The 19840-nt window shown below is 35.9% G+C and overlaps 1 protein-coding gene across 7 annotated transcripts in view; it reads left to right on the top strand.

The window, feature by feature from the left end:
* The window catches only part of Jakmip2 (janus kinase and microtubule interacting protein 2), a 162501-nt gene extending 156076 nt beyond the window's left edge, over nucleotides 1-6425 (top strand). For 3 of the 7 annotated variants that reach the window (XM_078047382.1, XM_078047379.1, XM_078047376.1), the window contains one exon: nucleotides 602-6425. In XM_078047382.1, the coding sequence (XP_077903508.1) occupies nucleotides 602-781 (180 nt within the window). In that variant the 3' untranslated portion in view covers nucleotides 782-6425. The remainder of the gene's footprint in view (nucleotides 1-601) is intronic. The other 4 variants (XM_078047395.1, XM_078047387.1, XR_013438018.1 and 1 more) reach the window with 3 other exon arrangements.
* The last annotated feature ends 13415 nt before the right edge of the window (nucleotides 6426-19840 follow it).

Raw genomic sequence — 19840 nt, 5'->3', positions numbered from 1 at the left:
GACATAAAAGCTAGTGGCTTGGGATTCCATCTCTTGGGTCCCCTTCTTCCTCTGGGAGAAGTCTTTTCTGCTGTCCTTTAATAAAGCCTCTACTTTCCACTCTGAAAAAAAAAAAAAAGAAAAAAAAAAGCTAGTGGCTGAAGGGCATATAGAGAACTGCTTCTAAAATAACCTTAAATTAATGTTAGGGCCATGATGATACAACTGAGTTTTAAGATACCGACCTGGAAGACTCCAGAGGAAAAGGCAATAAAGATAATAGCTAATATTTCAGGCCACTTACTATGAGACAAGAACCATTAATTACATACATTATTTTGCAACAAACTTTGAAACAAAGACTTTCATTTTCTCATTTAAAATTAAAGTAACTAAGCTTAGAGATGTCATCTAACTTGCACAAAGGCATTCAGCCCAAAGAGATAGTAAAGAAAATATTTTTATCTTTATAAAAACACATTTACACATTTACTTTTTTTTGGTGGGATGGGTGGGGATGCTGGGAATTAAAACAAACTTGACTTGTGCTAGACACTTTTTTTTCTTATTCAGCCATTAACAAAAAAACGGTGATTAAAGAATTTTTCCCTTTGTTTTACAGAATAACCGAAAACAAGGAACAGACCCCAGAAAGGCAAATGCTTCTAAACCTTCAAAGATGGCAAAATTGTTTACACCAGTGCGAAGGAGATCAAAAGCTAAGAAGTACCCTGTAGCCAAGACTGCAACTTGTACTTTAAAGCCATTATTCAAGGTTTCTTACTTGACAGTTCCTACATGACCCTGTTGAAAATCTACAATATATGCTGCATTTAATGAAACATGTATATGTCAAACCAGAAGAAAAGAACTATAAACATATATTGTGTAAAGAAAAAAATCAGCAGTGAAACCAGTTTCAGCAGATCAAGCAAAGATGTGTCTTGGGCATGGAACCAAAGTTACAATGAAACATTCAACCCCTGCTGTGCAGGGGGGGTCATTTTAATGTAACACCACACCCCATGGAAATACCAGTCCTCAAAATAAACACAATTTTAAAAAATCAAAACAAAACCAACAACAACAAAAAAAATAAGGGTGGGTGGGGAATGAAGCACGAGGAATACCTATGAGGAGCTATTTACAATAAAATGTTTCATTTGAAAAGTCTGGTTTCTTACTACAGGGATTTGCTTTTCTGTCTTTATGATTGTTTTAAACTCAGGAACAGAGACATCTGCAGTGTGAAGGGAAGAAAAGCACTCTCCATTTTGATTTTCTGCAAAAGATGAAGCTAGTGGAATGCATTGACAGATGACAGAAGTGGATCTCAGTGACCCTACCTAAAGTGGCAACCAAGTCAAAGGACTCCGGTGAATGTAACATGAGATGTAAATGTGGATTTGATGCTTCTTTATTCTTCTCTCACATCTGTACTCCTTCACCAACAACAGACTGATCTCATTCATATTAAGAAGATGATACTCTAAATTGCAAGCTCCCTGACTTAGTTCTGTTTAGAACACCAACATCCATAGGGAACATGGGCCAGAGAGTACCTCTGAATCCTTCTATTTCCATAATTGCTGGTTTTCAGTTTAAAAATTGCCTACAATGAATATGCTATATGATTTGGGTTAAAACATCATATAGAGGTGATAAGTAAACTTCTACCAACAGTTGGGTTTACCACCAAAATGTGAATATTAAAATTTCCTGATATACCTAGAGCAATTTGACCTCTTGTCATTTAGAGTGATGACTTTTCTTCCTGGTCAGCTAGCAGCAACAAGATGGCTCTACTTTTCTATAGAGAGGTAACATTATGTTGCTGATAAGGCCATTTTATACCAGAGACAATTAGAAGGCCAGTATTTTTCCTAAGTTATGCATTACTGAGTCTTGGACTCAACTCTGAGAGTAACTACATGTTCCTGAAAAGTTAATTTTACACCTCATTTACTATAGATAACAAGATAACCTCAATTTTTCAAAATGTCAAGGTTTTATTTGTGGGGTTAGAATTCCCACACATAAAGAATGTGTGTAGGGAGCCAGAAACTCTTTTGACAAAATGCTACACATATCTTTCCATATGTGAGTTCAGTATCTTTATCCTTCAGTTTTAGTGCTAACCTTTTTCAAGCCAGAACAATAACTGAAGAATCTGCAAGAAAATCTAGAACACTGGGGACCCACTTTTTGTCCTTGTACGTACTGCTGACCCAGATGTCTTTGACCCAGTCACTTAACCTCTCTGTGCCTCAGTTTCCTCATCTGCAAAATGGGGTTGAAATGCTTTTTCATGAAATATTTTATTTGCAATTCTGGAACAAGAGGTGCTTAAAGTAGCACAAAGTGCTTTGTAATTATTATAACTGCTGTATTTGACTTGTGTTGTTGAGAAAAAGATTCCCCTGTGTAATAAAATAGTGCTTCAGTTTGGTTAAATCTAAGTTTTGCAGCACTGAAGCATTGCCATCAAGCTACCTGAGACATTATTAGCAATAAAGATTGAGAGATCCCAAATCAGGATCTCTAGCCACCTATAGCAAAGAGTCATCTCATGCTATTGAACAGGACAGAGAGTGTGTCATTTCAATGAAAAGCATCTCCCAGCTCTCATGATTGCATCAAATAAAATTTCACTTTGCTTACATGACATCCAACCATGAAAGGCAGGCTTGGAAAGAATTGACAATATCATCCAATAAGCCTGATTATCGCTTTCATTTGTGGGGAAGGTCAGATGATATGTCCAACTGGGAATGTACAAGCAGAACTATCCTACTAGATTCCTTGCCGTGTGTGTATGTGTGTGTGTGGTGCTGGGGATTGAATCCAATGGGCTTCCTGCATGCCAGTCCAGTGCTTTACCAACTGAGCTTCATGTCCAGGTCATCCTACTGGATTCTTTAATCAACTAGATAGGTTCTAAATTAAATGTGAACCTCGGGTTCACAATGCAGTAAATGTGAAAGAGGATACTTCTATGATGTCTATCACCTAACCTTAGCAAACCTCATTCAGAAAATATGGAAGAGGACAAATGGCTATCCTGTATCTCAAATCTTTCTCTTCAATTGCTCTGCTCTTACACTCCAGGGCCTATCTGAACAAATCCATACTCCATCTGCTCCACCAAACATACCTTCCTTCTCTTTATTTGGCATTCCACACCAAGAAACTTGTGGGTTGAAATTTATATCCAATAACTATTTTCTAAATGATTAGAAATGTTTGCAAAACTTGTGTGGCTTCCTCATATATCCTGTCGGCTTGTCTGCTATTAATTGGATTGTATGATATTTCCAATTATATGAGAATAACAATGATCACCTAGGAAGCTTTAGATGGGTTTAGGGCAGATGCAAAAGGAGATTTTTTTTTTTTTTTTTTTTGCTTAAGACCCAGGACATCAAGCAAATTTCTCTAGATTGTAAGCTAAATGGTGATATTTTTGTTAAATCATGCTCATGATCTTCAAAATTAACTTATCAGATAAGTCTAAATATTTTTATTGATACATTTCTCTGTCATCTATTTCCACAATTATAACAGCATCAGGAAAATTGTATATTCATGTTGCAGTCATTCATGGATCCATAGAAATTGACCAATTTAAATGTATGGTTCCCCTTTACATTTGAAGTTCAGCAATAGTAAACAGGATGCTTTGTTAATAATAGGTCTACCTTAGCTCCATTTCTTTAGGAAAGAAAAAAAAGATAATTCCCATTCTGATATTTAATTTTTTAAATCTGTACTATCCTGACATCTGGCCAATGAGTTAATAAGAATCTGAACAATCAGGGTTCATTTACTTACTTTGTCTTACGCAAATATTTGCACCCTCGGAAAAATACATAAGTATTGAAAATAGTTTGAGATAAATTAAAGATCCAATTTAGCACTGTTATTCAGGACGGAAAAATTTCTATGAGAGGGAAGACTCTAGGTGACTGCCACATTAGAAAACATGTCACTAAACTGTTCTTTCTTCATTTCTTTTTAAATACTACCCATCTTTCAATTTAGGAAACAATAGAATAAGCTGAGAAAATCATATTCCTTTTTACTTATGACTTGCAAATAAAATAATTGCCAATTTTTTGCCAAACTTTAGGTTTTAGGGGCAGAAGAATTAATTTTACTTTGATTTTTCTTCAGTCTCTAAATAACTGCTCACACAGGTAGTATAGGTCTTCCAAACTCAGAATGACAGACATGGAAAGGGCAGGGTCACCACTGGGGTAGAAAGGAGGATTGGTTCTCCACTTGTAATTGAAGAAATAAAGTTTGCCAAGGAATTTTTATTATAGTCTTTTATTTCAAACTATTTGATTTGATTTTTTTTTTTTTTGCTTTGGTTTTAAATGAACCTCTGGCAAACTTGTTCCTTTCCGCCTATTTCTTTTCCGTAAATCCATCGTGTAATTTGTATGTTCCTGTCTTCAATGTAATTCATAAACTCATTATTTTTAAATAATGCATGTCTCTATAGCCTATGTGGGTTTTCATGGAAACTGTAAAAAGAATAGTTATTGGTTGTATGTTGATCTTTGAATTATTGGACCATCTGTGTGATTTTACATCAAGATAGATGGACAGTGCAGACATTTTATTTTTTAAATATTTAATTGCATCCTTTTGATCTGTCAGAGTGGTGCAGAATATATACAAATATACACACACACAATAGAATAAAAATGGCTATGTTGTTTGGGGTTACATTTCTTATTGTCCTTTGTGAAATTTTCATAACAAAGTTCTGGTAGTTTAATAATTGCTTTTATTAGTTTAATTCATCACTTTAATAATTTAAATTCATCTACCATATTTAGAAAGCTCAATACAACTTTTGAAAGATGAGTAATCAAAGCAAATCTTAGACTGTATGTCTTGAATGAGTGCTTCCAGGAGAGACCCAAGTCCCTCTTTAAGTGGATTTCTGTATTCTGGAGGGAAAAACATTAGGTCACAATTCTTAAGAGAGGAAGCTTCCTTTATGTCCAACTGCCTCATTTTTTTTCTGTATAATATTCTGTCTCAAGACTGAATTTCAGGCATATTGGCAAGAGGATTCAGCCCAACAGAAAGTTGGTGTTGATCCTTATAAAGCCTCTTCAACTGCCAAATTCTATGATTCCATTTCAGAATTGGGAAGCTCACATTCCTTTGCTATCTTTAGTTTGACAGTTTTTCCTTCTAAATGTATTGTTGACAGTCCAAGTTCAATGCTTAATCAGAATTACTGAAGTTAGACTTAAAGGGGAAATGTGGCAAAAAAAATAGGATTATGATTTACTATATTTAACCTAAATCAATTTAGTGAGGCCTCCTGTTCTTGCTTATTTGCACTGAGGTCTTTACACCCGTGCTTATTTTTTCTGCTTTGTTATAGGCAAAGTTCTATAGGGTGAGAGTATCATAGACAAGTTTGAGTCCCATTTTGCCTATAATGAAGACTCCACAAACTTGCTAAAGAGTGAATGTTGCGATTTCCCAACAAAAAAACAAATTGAAGTATCCATTAATAATGCAATCACTTATTTTAACAGACATCTCACAAAATGTGCCTATTCCCCAAATTAACCACAGCACCTTCCCACAAGGCAGATCAAAATCTAAGCATTTTATAAATATGTGATGTACATATATGCACATATATATTCTGTACATAGTGTGATAGAGTGAGCACTTACCAGGTGTGTGCTTTTGTTCTAGTATGGAAGAGGCAATTCATGTCTGTTTAGCATCTACTGTCTATTCATTCCGCCCTTGCCTGCCTCTTCTTTCTGCTCCCCCATCTTCTGTTCATTCTACTATTTTCTATTATTGACTATAACAGAGACTATTCACTGAGTTTTCAATTATCCAGACCCATAAACCAGCAATTCTTTTTTTTTTTTTTTTGGAATAGCAACAAAACACCTAGCACAATATTCAGTATTACTATCAGCCAAAGGTCCCATATCTTTCTCAACTAAAAATCCTATTCCAAGCAGGGTTTATGCATGATTTAATCTTTAATATTCAGTTCTCTGGGGACTCAAGTATTGAGCTAATCTGAAGACATGATTCCTCAGATTTCTATTCTATTACTGTAGCCAGAGGGCCAATTTCCCAAAGCTTCCCCGCAATTGGTTGCATCAATTAGGGTTCTTTCCATCTCATTAGCACGACTCCATATACTGCTTCAGTGCTTGTTTATTAATGAAAGAAAGATATAATTTGCCTCAGTTTCTCAAGAACAGTCCCGTGAAGTACACTGGACATGTACATGTACTGTATGTATTACCGTAGAGATTGGAAACAATTTATTGTATGTAAAGTTTTATGAATTGGTTATTTTATAATTTATGTATTTAATATAGGAATCAATGAACTCTGGTGTTTTAGTTTCTATAAAAATAAAACAAGCTGCATTTTTTAAAACATGATCTTGCATTGTTTGTAAGTGGCTGATGTGACTTTTTTGTTTTAATTTTTCTTAACTGAACACTATTTTGGAAAAACCGGGTGAAACATAGTCACGAAGACCAATGGAATAGAACAGAAGACACAGGGGCAAACCTGACATTTCACAAGGATGCCAAAAATATATCTTGGAGAAAAGATAATCTGTCTAATAAATGGTGCTGGGAAAACTGAATAGCTATTTGTAGAAAAGTGAAATTAGACCCTTATCTTTTACCCTGCACAAATCTCAAACAGAAATGAATCAAAGACTTCACAATTAGACCAGAAACTCTACAAATGCTAGAAGAAAACATAGGCTCAACTCTCCAGAATGTAGGTGCTGGTACAGACTTCCTTAAGACCCCCCAAAGGACAAAAAATAAAACCAATAATAAGTGGGATGATATTAAACAAAGAAGCTTCTGTACAACTAAGGAAACGATGAAGGGTGTGAAAAGAGCCTACAGAATGGGGGAAAATCTTGGCCACCTACTTCTCTGATAGGGGATCAATATCCTGAAAATACAGATAACTCATGAAACTTTGCAACAACAACAAAAAATAACCCAATCAATAAATGAACAAAAGAACTAAACAGACAAAACACAAAGGGCCAATAAATCCCTGAAAAAAATGTTCAACATCTCTAGCAATCAGCGAAATGCAAGTCAAAACTACACTAATGTCTGGGGTTGTGGCTCAGTGGTAGAGTGCTTGCCTGGCATGTGTGAGGCACTGGGTTGGATTCCCAGCAGCACATATAAATAAATAAATTAATTAAATAAAGGTTCATCAACAACTAAATATATTTTAAAAAAGAAAAACCACATAAAGATTTCATATCACCCCAGACAGAATGGCAATAAATCAAGAATACAAACAACAGTAGATGCTCACCAAGTTGTAGGGAGAAAGGAACAATTGTACATGGTTGGTGGAACTGCAGACTAGTACAACCACTCTGGAAAGCAATTTGGAAATTCTTCAAAAAACTAGGGACAAGCCACCATATAACCCAACTATCCCGCTCCTAGATATTTTCCCAAAATAACTAAAGTTGGCATACTACAGCAATTTAGCCACATCAATGTTTATAGCAGCATAAGTTACAATAGCTAAATCATGAAAGCAACACAGATGCCCATCAATAGATGAATGGATTAAGAAACTGTGGGACTGGGGATGTGGCTCAAGCGGTAGCGCGCTCACCTGGCATGCGTGCGGCCCGGGTTCGATCCTCAGCACCACATACAAACAAAGATGTTGTGTCCACTGAAAACTAAAAAATAAAAGAAACTGTGATACACACACACACACACACACACACACACGATGGAGTTCTACTCAGCCACATACACACACACACACACACACACACACACAAAGAAACAGAAAAGAAAAAGAAAGAAATTATGGCATTTACTGATAAATGGATGGAAATAGAGAATATCATGCTAAGTGAAATCAGCCAAACTCAGAAACTCAAAGGTTGAATGTTTTCTCTCATATGCAGAAGCTAAAGTAAAATAAAGGAAAGGGGGAAGAAATGATAACATCATTTATATAGAACCAATCAAATACCAATTAATAGATTAGCAAAAAAAAAAGTTTATTGGGCTAGAAGGAGAAGGTCGGTGGAGAATGGGAGTGAAAAAGGGTAGAGAAGATGGGGGATCAGATTTCTATACATGTATGAGCATTTTGGGATGAGCTCAAATACTATGTATAACCATGTAACTCTAATAAAAGATTTTTAAAAGAAAAGGGAAAACAGGATGAGGCAAATCAGAAACATTAGTGTAATGGCAGGAAATACACTCTACATCCTAGATAGCAAACAGATTTCTTCTTATCTCTCCTCCAAAACTTTGAATAAATGTATTGTGCCTGAAAGCTCACTGTGATAGGAGGCCAAGGTAGATTTACACACACAGGGAAAGAACAGTGATCAATAGATTAGTTTGCCTGTTTCAAGTGTAGTTTGAGAGACACCTGCTGGCTGTTTGCCATCCTTGTTCTAGGTATTACTTCCCTTCATCTATCCATGTACTTTTTCTTAACTTTGTAGAACCACTGTATGTAACAACTGTGATCATCTGTTACATTTTGGATATGGACTGTTCCCCAAAGACTCAGGTATTAAAGGCTTGTTCCCCACATCAATGTTCAGAGGTGGACTTTTAGCAAATTATTGGATCATGGGATCACTAACCTCATCAGAAGATTAACCAATTTGATGAATCAACAATTTAAATGGTTTGTTGGAAGGTGGTAGCAACTGTAGGAGGTGAGAGTAATCAGGGTAAGTAGGGTAGAGAAAATGGGGGAGTCTCCCTCTCTCCCTTTCTCCACCCCTCTCTCTCCCTCCCTCTTTTCCCCTCCCCCTCTCCCTCCCAGGTCCCTCTCCCTCTTCTTCTCTCCCAGCTGCCATGAGGTAAGCAATGTTGCTTTGCCCCACCCTTCTGCTATGACATTTCTGCTTTAGAGCCAGCTGACCATAGACTAAAACCTGTGAAATCATGACCCAAAATAAATTATTCCTCTTTTAAGTTGTTTGAGATACATTTTGTGGTCATAGCAAAAAAAAGTTGGGTAACACAGCATTCCATTTCCAAGGCCTGGTATGTATGGACTTACCACAAAAGAACTTGCACCCATGAAACAAATAAGGAATCTATAATGCAAAGTACGAAGAATAATTTTGTAGATCCATGTGTTACTGTTTTCTATAACTGTAACAAGTATCTGAGATAATCAACTTATATGGAAAAAGTTGTTATTGTTGTTGTTGTTTCCTCACAGTTTTGGAGCTTTCAGTCCATGGTCAGTTGGCTCTGTGGCTTTCAAACCTATGGTGAGGGGAACACATAGCAGAACAAAAAGCTCATTCACCTCATTATCAGGATATGAAAAGAAAGAAAGACATCAGGGTGCCACCTCCAAAGACCTAAAACCTCCCCCTTAGGCCCCACTTTTAAAGATTCCACCATCTCCCAATAGTGCCATGGGCAGGCCACCAAGCATTTAACCCATAGACCTTTGGTAGACATTCCAGGTCCAATATGAAGAACTATTAAACATAACATGAATACTTGAGAGTGGGCTCAAAGAGATCCATACTAAAATTTCTCTCTCTCTCTTTTTTAATGCAATCCCTCCTCCTCCTTCTCCTCCTCCTCCTTCAGTTCTTGGACTTGAGACTCTTCATATGCTGGGCAAGTACTCTACCACTGAGCTACTGTCCCAGCCCCTCTTTTATCTGTATCAGCAAAAACTAGGGTCACTCATCAGTTCACTGCAATGCTCTCTCACTCATTCAGAGAACCACCTATGTACCAGGAAACACCCTAAATTCTAAATACAGACCAGAATAAGCCATAGCTCTAGCCCTAGGGCATCACAAGTTATATTATTTCACAATGACTTATGACTGTCTATTAGAAAGTATTTTCTTTCCTTATAACGAGATAATTTGCTATATTCTCATTTTGCCCTGTTTAGAAATGCATAACAAATCTAAAAATCAGTCATAACATCTTATCATTTTATTTACTTTTTAAATGGATCTTACCATTTTGCCTAAATTTGTTGATATGCCTTTGATTTACAACACCTCAAATCTCTTTTTAAACAGTTACAGGATCAATATAAAAATTCATAATAGATATTCTTAGAGGTACTTCAGAAAATAAAATACACAAAACCTGGAAATAAGGCAACAGGATGACTGTATAATTTCTCTTCAGAGTGATTTCTAAAATGTCAAAAGGGAAATGCAACAAATTCAGAATTCAGATGTAAGTCTATAAAGTTAGAGATTAACTTATAAAAATTAATAAGATATAATGCATTTTTTTTTCAATTTTATAGAGGGGGAAATTCCCAAGCAAATAAATTTTGGGTTTTTGTTCTATAAACACATTAATCACTATTGTTTCTAACATTGCTTTCATTTTTATCAGATCTTTCCCCATTCTTTAAATCCTTCTTAAACCTGCTCAACCATGCTACTTGTTCATATAATTAATAAGCTACATACACATTGAATACCTGGTCACTTATTTTTATGAGAATGACACTTTCAACAATTTCATAAAAATGCTTTTTCAAAAGGCATTCTTTGTTGAGATGATGGTGACTGGGTCCTTGTTCTTAATGCACTTATATTAAAATGAAGCAGATAAGGCTGAGACAATGAAAGAGAAGCCAATCCAGGGTGGTTACAGGGTAAGGGTAGCATAAGGCATCGCAGATCCCAGATTAAACTTTAGTGCAGACCTGCTCCTCTTCCTGGGTTCCCCCACTCAGCAAGAAGCACCAGATGAAATTAGGATGGGATCATGAACTTAATTCTCTTTCCTTTCCCTCACCTTTGCATCGACTCCTTCACAAATTCTATTGATAGTTCTCCAATCATCCTCTACTCTTCATGATTTCTACTAAGTGTGTCTCCCCTAAACTCTCGAAGCAGCTTCCTAGTCATATCAACTGATTCTAGGTTTGTCTCCTTTATATAAACTACACATTTTCAACTTGATTTAATGTGCAAATCATACCAGGTTGTCCTCCTATTTAAAATTTCTCCTCAGTTTCCCACCACCTACCTACAGTGAATTCCCAAAAGCTATGGGAACTCAGAATTTAACATAAACATGGGCTTTAGGACTGAAGTGAGACATTTCAGACAAATTGAACACAACACTGTCTAACCTAGCACTAGAAAATAAGGTCAAACTCTGTCTTAATGCATTCTAGGGCATCAATCATTGTGTTCTATTTCCCCCATCCCCAACACACACACATACACACACACACACACACACACACACACTCTCTCTCTCTCTCTCTCTCTCTCTCTCTCTCTCTCTCTCTCTCTCACACACACACACACACACACACACACACAGCCTAGAATATCCTCCTATTTTCCCTCAAACCTAGATAAATTTTACACTTGAAAATTCAGTTTAGCCATCATCTTCAAGAGAGATGGACAAAATAAACTTTTGTTCTCCCAAAGCCTTCTTGGTATACCCATCTCATTTACCATGTGTATTAAGTTGCTTGTTCAGGAGAGTAATGAATTACAGTAGATGGGGTAGAGAGAGAAGAAGGGAGGGGAGGGGAGGGAGGATAGTAGGGGATAGGAAAGTTAGCAGAATACAACAATTACTAATTGGGCATTATGTAAAATTGTGGATGTATAACCGACGTGATTCTGCAATCTGCATTTGGGGTAAAATTGGGAGTTCATAACCCACTTCAATCTAATGTATGAAATATGATATGTCAAGAGCTTTGTAATGTTGTGAACAACCAATAAAAAAATAAAAAATTAAAAAAAAAGCTGCTTGTTCTATATTTCTCCACTTAATTCCCTAATTACACCTGAATTATTTCAGGGCAGAGAATTCGCCTTTTTTTTAGGTTTTCTAATCTTCAGCATCTAGGACAGGTCCTAGTACTCAGCAGAGCCTCACTAAATTATTCTAATTCTGTTGTTTTATGCATTAAACTGTGGAGGGAGGATTTGCTTCTTGTTTGAGTAATCAGAGAAGATTCCATGAAGGTAAAAATTGCTAAACTGAGCCATTTTATAAAAAGTTATTTTGTTGGGGCTGGGGACGTAGCTCAGTGATAGAGCACTTGCCTAGCATGTGCAAGTTTCTGAGTTCTATCTCCAGTATTGCAGAAGGGAATAAAAAGGCAAATCCTTTTACTGTTCTTTGTGGATTTTTTCATTTATTTCTTCCTTTCATTCTTTTGTTTTGTTTTGGTTTTTGGAGGATTTTTTTTCCATAAACCAAAAGACCTTCCAAAAACATAGACAAACTACCATATCCCCTGCTCACTTGACAGTAATTCTCTATTCCTCTGTATTCTTCTCTCTGACCACAGGAGGGGAGCATTTGTCCAAAACTCTAGGACAAAGTGTGTGCTCATAGAAAATCTGAAACTGATTTTACAGGATACTTTGTGTTCCCTGGTTTGCTTTTCTCTTCCCACATCCATATGAAAGCAATAACCTAAATATAAGCAGTGCCTTGTCCACTTCCCTGGCATGATTTTTCACCATCTGAGTTTTTGCAGCCTCTCATTTCAGAGAAGCTGGGTTGTTTTCACTTGGGCAGCAAATTCATTTGCAATCACAAAGGCCCAGGGAAACTTGGCGACCAGTTACAGTCTCCAAATATTCCAGACTGGCTCAGACTCAGACAAAAGGGGTCAAGGCAGTTCATCAGATTCACTCCCTAATTCCCCACCTCTGAAACAAGTTTCCCCCAGAGGACAGGGAAGGCGTGTTATTGTGTCTAGAGATTCTCTTACTATGTAGATAGCCTTGATTGTTTTTTAAATAACTGTGTTATGTTTCAAAAATTTTTGCCAAACATATTATGCTTCTTAAAAAGTGATTTTTAAAGGAGAAACACAGGGTCCATAAAAAAATGTACCTCCCAAGAAGCAAAAGAATGAAAAAGAGCAATAATTTTTGTTGTTGTTCTTACAAAACATTGGTTACATAAACTTTTATTCCATTAGTTCACCATTCCTAACCATAAATAGCATTTTATAAGTCATCTACAATTGACGAAGGATTTTGGCTTCTTAGTATTGGCATATGCCAAGTCATAGAGGGGCTGCTGTGGAAAAGTAGAATTCAAAATAAGCCAGGTTCTTCAATTTATTTGAATTACACAAGGAAGTAAAGCACAGACCCACTGATTTGGCCTTCTCTTTTTATGACCTTTTTACTTTCTACTATGTTACAAGAGGAAATGCATGTACAGGAGTCAGACAGACTTGGTCCCATTCCTATCTCTGCCTCTAGGATATGTGTCATTGAATGAGTAACTTAATCATTCTAAACTGCCCTTTCCTTGTGTGGAAAGTAGGATATTGTAATTATTTACCCTGTCAGCCTGTTCTGGGAATCAAATAAGATTTGTAGTAGAATTAGTACAAAAGTTTTAATCAGTGCCTGATCTATAGAAAGGGTTCAATAGATCACACTTTTATTAGTTATGTTTTTCAACATATTAGTTAGCATAGAAGGTTATAGTATAAAAGGACGGTGTAGAAGCATAAAGCATAAAGCATGAAAGAATGTTTTTTACCCCAGACAGCCCTGTCTTCATGATCCTTCCTAATCAACCCAAGAGTATCACAATGTTAAGTAAATGGACAGTGATTTATTTAAATAAAAATAGACACTAGTATTGCTGTATGTATATATGTGTCTGTATAACCAATGTGATTCTGCAACCTGTACACTTGGAAAAATGAAAAATTATACCCCATTTGATCCAAATGTAAAAAAAAAAAAAAAGAAAGAAAAAGAACCAAGCCAGGACTAAAAATTGTAGTTAGTGGTAGAGTGCACACATAGCATGTGCAAGACCCTAGACACACACCTCCCCCACCCAAAACAAACAAACAAAAGAACATAGCAAAGTCTTCCTGTTCAGACTAGGTTTAAATGGCAGTAGAAGAGAAGCAAACAAGTTGCACAGCAAATCTTAGCTGAATGCAAGAACCAGGCACTGAAGGGAAGTGATGCTCAATAACTTGCAGTAACTGATGGCACCACTCGAGGCGCTATAGAAGAAATGCTTTGGTCTGGGACATCTCTGATGGAGATAATAACTGACTTCATTTGAGCATTAAATGTTTGAATTTTCATTTATGTACATCACAAGGAAAATCATTTTTGGACCTGGAAAAGAAGTTAATATTCATTTATTCATTCGTTCATTCATTCATTCATTGTTTTAATAATATTCACTGAAGAGCTACCATATGGCAGGCATGCCTGTGTATGAATGAGGCTACTTGTGTAAGTGACTTTGCCTATCCTCAGAACAAGTAAATAACAGAACCAAGACCTGGGTCAGATTATCTGATTCCACATTTAGTGAACTTTTCACTAAACAACGATAAGATCAATTTACTTAATCTATAATATACTGCAGAATCCTGTATACTCTCTTATGAAAATATATTAAAATAATTATCACTAGAGGAAAGATATGCTTCATTATGTATTAAATATCAATGTAACAACAATAGCCCTTATTGAATATATTTTCATGCATTTTTCATATGTTCCGTATCCTCTGAATGATCTAAGTTTACTGACTTTGAAGCCTGTTTAAATCCAAGCTCTGTCCTCTGTTAGCCTATAACATTGACCAACTTACTGAATGCCTCTGAGACTCAATTGTCTCATTCACAAAATGGAAATAATACAATCTGAGGTTATATTATTAAAAATGAAATTATAATGAATTAAAATAAAGCATTATGGGGCTGGGGATGTGGCTCAAGTGGTAGCACGGCTCACCTGGCATGCGTGCAGCCTCAGTTCGATCCTCAGCACCACATACAAAGATGTTGTGTCCGCCAAGAACTAAAAAAAAAAAAAAAAAAAAAAAAAAAAAAAATCAAAATTTTCTCTCTCTATTTCTCTCTCTCTCTCTCCTCTCTCTCTCTTTAAAAAAATAAAATAAAATAAAGCATTGTAAAAATGAACATAAAAATCTTTCAAAAGGTTCAATCAATATTATTCATGCTCTTAAAAACTTTCTAAATGAGGAAAGCAACATATAAAAGTTTAGTAACTTACCCAAGTTTATTCAACTAGTAAGTGACCAAGTCAAAATTCAAACTCTGATCAATCTCAAAAGCTTCTACTCATTCCACTATTATGGTTCCAGTGTGATTTGGCCTCTAGTTTCTTGGTCCATAAGAGGTTAGAACAACTTGTGCTCTCCCAGAGCTTGCAATGGGCTATCTATCTAGATTAATTGACACATGTCTATTAAAGAAGCAACACCTTTAAACAAGGGGAGAACAGAGAATAGGAAAATATTGTTTTTCTTCTACTCTTTTTCTGTCTGTAAGAATTTAAGAGGAAACATAGCTGTTTCTCACTAAAGATGAAGGATCTTGTTCTTCACTATCTAGAAGCTTGCAGAATTCACATAGTGATTTACAAAGAATCCCTGTGGCTTTTGACTCCTGGAAATTTTAAATCAAGCTTATTTTCTCAGTTCCCATCATCTGACTCAACAGAAAAGATCATTCCCTGCAGTTTTAGAGAAAATGGATGGAACCAAGAGAAGAAAAGACACGTCAGTGTGGATGAGACCAACAGCTGCCTGTTTGGTGGGAACTGAGAAGGGTGGAAATTACTTTCTTACTAGGAAAGAGGGAAGTTATATTTGACAATCCCAGATGAGAAGAGGAGTACTGAGAACTGGGATTAACCAAGGAAACTGTAAATGATAAACAGACAGTAGCATGCTGCTAATCAGGCTTTTCTTCTTTTGTAGATCTGAGGATTGAGCCCAGGGCTTTGCACATGTTAGGCAAGCGCCCTGAGCTACATCCCCAGCCCCTAAACAGACTTTTAGAAGGGAGGGGGAACCTTGATTTATGCTCACTGAAGATTTCTCTGAGGTAATTATTCCACCAGGGTTGATTCAAACTACCAATGACAGAATTTCTGAATGCTTAACAATTGGCTGCCGAGCTGGTACAAGTCGCCCAAGCATATTACCCAAAATTTTGGAATGATGAAGCTACTTCCTGACAATTTGTTACCATAAGGATAATAGTATAGCATTTCAAAGGAGATAGGTGTCTATCACATAAATTCCAAAATGCTCCCTACCCACCCTCACCACCAGTAGTGGTGAACACTGAGGAGAAAGTTAAGATGAAGTATCACCACAAAAGGTTGCATGTGAAATCTGAATAAAGTTGGTAGCTGGTGTTGTATCAATGTCAATTCCCTGATTTTGTTCTTGTACTGTAGTTACGTGTTAAGCATAGAGAGAAGCTAAATGAGGCACTTTGTATTATTTTTCCAAATTGCTGTACAATTTAATTGTTTTAAAATTCAAAGTTGTAGAGGGAAAAGCGGGAAGGAGGAGGATGGAGAAAGAAATCTCAAACAAAAAGAAAACACTTTCAAATGATATAGGAAAATGTAAAGATATAGGAACCATCCCCCCATCACTTTATTCTCATGCCAGAGAAATAATCCTGATTGTTAGACAGTGTTTAAGACATTTTTCTGTGGAAATATGCAAATAGAAAAAGGAAAATTTGGGGCTACTTTTAAAAATGGAGTTTCATAAAAGATTCTACTTTAAAATAGAGGTAAATTATCTAATTGTATTTAAACTTAATGAAAGACCCCGATGTTAAGCTGTAATAATCAGTAAACTTCAAATAACTTTGTTACCATACACATTCACAGGCACACACTGCAGTATTGTGTTTCCTGTACAACCAGACCACAGTCTGTGGGACCATTTCTTTGGCACTAAAATTAAGGCTTATAAAACTATAAATTGAATTCATGTATTTCCTGTTCTCAGAGATCATACTATTAAGAGAGGAAACATTAAGAGAACCCAGCCCAGGAAAGCTTCAGAGCTTCATAAAAGAATGCAAAAATCACTGAGCATTAACTCTTTACCACTTTAGAACCTTGACCGAAAACTAGGACTTTTACAGTTGACTCCTTGCTTTATTTCACGGCAGAGTCGGTTTTTTTTTTCTTTCCCCAAACATTTCATTATGAAACCTTTCAAACACACAACAAAGTTGAATGAATTTGAGTGGTTTCATATAATTTCACCTCTTAGATTTTACTATTGATATTTCACTATATTTACTTCATTCAATTCCTACTTATCTTCCAATCTCTGTCAGTATTTATATACTTCAAAGTAAATTGTAGACATCATTTCGTTTAATCCAAATGTTGAGCACGTATGTGACTAGCTAGAGTTCCGTATTTATTTACTTCCTTTCCTTTTTATGTAAAATTTAATCTCAATTAATTACACAAATATTACCTATTTATTTATTTTGCTTTTTCTGGGGATTGAACTCAGGGCCTTGTACATGCTTGAGAACCTCTGAATTATATCCCTAGCCACACATATCACCAAATTTTTTTTGAAACATGTTTTTATTAGTGCATTATAGTTGTTATATAATAGTGGAATTCATTTTGACATATTCATATATGGAAGCAATATAAGTTGTTCCATTTCAATCCCCATAATTCCCCTTTTCCTCTCCTCCCCACACTCCCTGGTTTCTCTCCTCCACTCTACTGGTTTTCCTTCTATTAATTTATGGTTTTTAGCTGGTATCTTATACATGAAGCTGCAATTCACTGAGGTATATTCCTATATGTCACATAGTATAATTTCATGAATTTAATTCCACAGTTCTTCCCTTCTTCTGTTCCTCCTCCCTTCTTCTCAATTCCCTTTTTCTATTCCATGCATGTCCCTTCTATTGTCATGGGACCACCCCTCCTTCCCATATTTCTTTCTAGGCTCCATGAGAGGAAATATTAGCCCATTGACGTTCTGAGAATGACTTATCATGGTGTTCTCTTGTTCCATCCATTTATCAGCAAATGCCATAATTTCATTCTTTTTATACTGGAGTAAAATTCCATTGTGTGTGTGTGTGTGTGTGTGTGTGTGTGTGTATAAACACCTGGACTTGTTCCATAACTTGAACATTGTGAATTGCACTGCTTTGAACATTGATGTGGATAGATCACTATAGTTTGTTGATTTTAGTTCTTTTGGATAAATATCAAGGGGTGGCAAGGAGTGGGATAGTTGGCCAATATGGTGGTTCCATTCCTAATTTTTGGAAGAAATTTCCATGCACAGCAGAGCTTTTGACCATACTGCCCTCTTTTGATCTTTATCTTGAGGTCACCAGTGAGGTACAGTGTTAATGAAATTGAACATAAAAATCAACATTGATATTTTATCACAATTCACTTTGCAAATATTTCAATAAACCACTTTACAAATGTAACACATTTTACAATTTTAAAAGTTTGGCTCCATTCTTACCTCCTCTCACTATCAATAGCAACTCTGTATAACAGTCCATGCTGATATTTCAGCCCATTTTAGGATCAGTGAAGTGAGGCTCCCAGAAGGCAAGCAACGTGCCTATGTCATAGGGAGTAAGGGAAAGGCCATGTGAGCTGACAGATTAATGGATTTTTGCCCCTTTTATCACAAGTTAATAGAAGCCTCCTTTGACTTTAGAATTCTAGAATCCCCCATTCTATTACATTGTAAATGTAATTCAGCACAGTGTACAAGATACATCATGGCATTGTGCTAAATCTTTCACTGGTAGATTTTATACTCATTTTGATCCCTTGAGGTAGATGTTATTATTATTCTAATTTTGAAAAAGAAGAAACTAAACTTTGGAAACATCAAATACGTAGGAATTAAAACAGTATCTGAGACGTTAGCTAGTGTTTGTCTAATACTAAATCCTGCATTTTTAACCAGGATTTAGTATTAGACAAACTAAATGTCTGGGCTGCATTATTGGGCTGCATTATTTTCTCTGAAGAATAGAAGAAGGTCAAACAAACAAAATCCAAAATTAATTAAAGTACAACAGAAAAAAAGAAAGAAAATTGACCTTTGGGACCATCATGTGCTTTTTTTTTTCTTTGTCTTACTCCTCTTCTCAGCTAGGTTACCCAAAGCCACTGGACTCTCCCCTCTTCCATATGCCAAGGTGCTGTCTAAAGCACCTGGATCTCATTTATACTCAAGAGCACTTGACTCACAATTTTGAAATCCATTGTTTCTGAAGCCTTCGTATCAAGCCTTAGCTCATCCTTTGGAAGCTTAAATTGCTCAGTCCTCAGGAACTGGAGATTTGGGGGTAGAAAAAAAAATTCTTAAAATAATAAGGCATAGAGTCCATTGATTTTTTAACAAGGTGCCAAGACAATTAAGTGGGGGAGAGGGAATAGTCCTTTCAACAAATATCCTCGGACAACTAGATATGTACATGTAAAAGTGACTTGGGACACTTACGTCACATTATATGCAAATTTAACTCAAATTGTATCATCAACTTAAATGTAAGAAATAAAACTGAAAAACTCCCAGAAGAAAGGTCCATGATCATGGATGCAAAAGCAACAAGATAAAAAATGGATAAGATGGAAATCATCAAAATTAAAACTTTTATGCTTTCAAAAATACTAGTAAGAAGATGAAAATACAACCCACAAAATAAGAGAAAATTTGGAAAATCATGTGTCTGATGAGGAGCATGGATCTAAAATACAAAATAACTCTTAAAATGAAAAACAAATAATTGAATTTACCAAAGAAGGTATGCAAATGAACAATCAGGATAAAAAAAAAGATGCTCAATATCATTAGATACAAGGAACTTAAAATTAAAATCAGAATTATTTTTTGATACCTACCAGGATGACTCTAATAAAAAAGAAAGATAAAGACCTCAGTTAGCAAGGGTGTGGAGAACTAAAACCCTAATACGCTGCTGACAGAATATATGGTGCAGCCAT

This window comes from Ictidomys tridecemlineatus, chromosome 1, assembly GCF_052094955.1.
Source record: "Ictidomys tridecemlineatus isolate mIctTri1 chromosome 1, mIctTri1.hap1, whole genome shotgun sequence".
Classification (NCBI taxonomy): domain Eukaryota; kingdom Metazoa; phylum Chordata; class Mammalia; order Rodentia; family Sciuridae; genus Ictidomys; species Ictidomys tridecemlineatus.
Note: the sequence above shows the minus strand (reverse complement) of the source record. Positions and strands in the feature narration are given on the sequence as shown.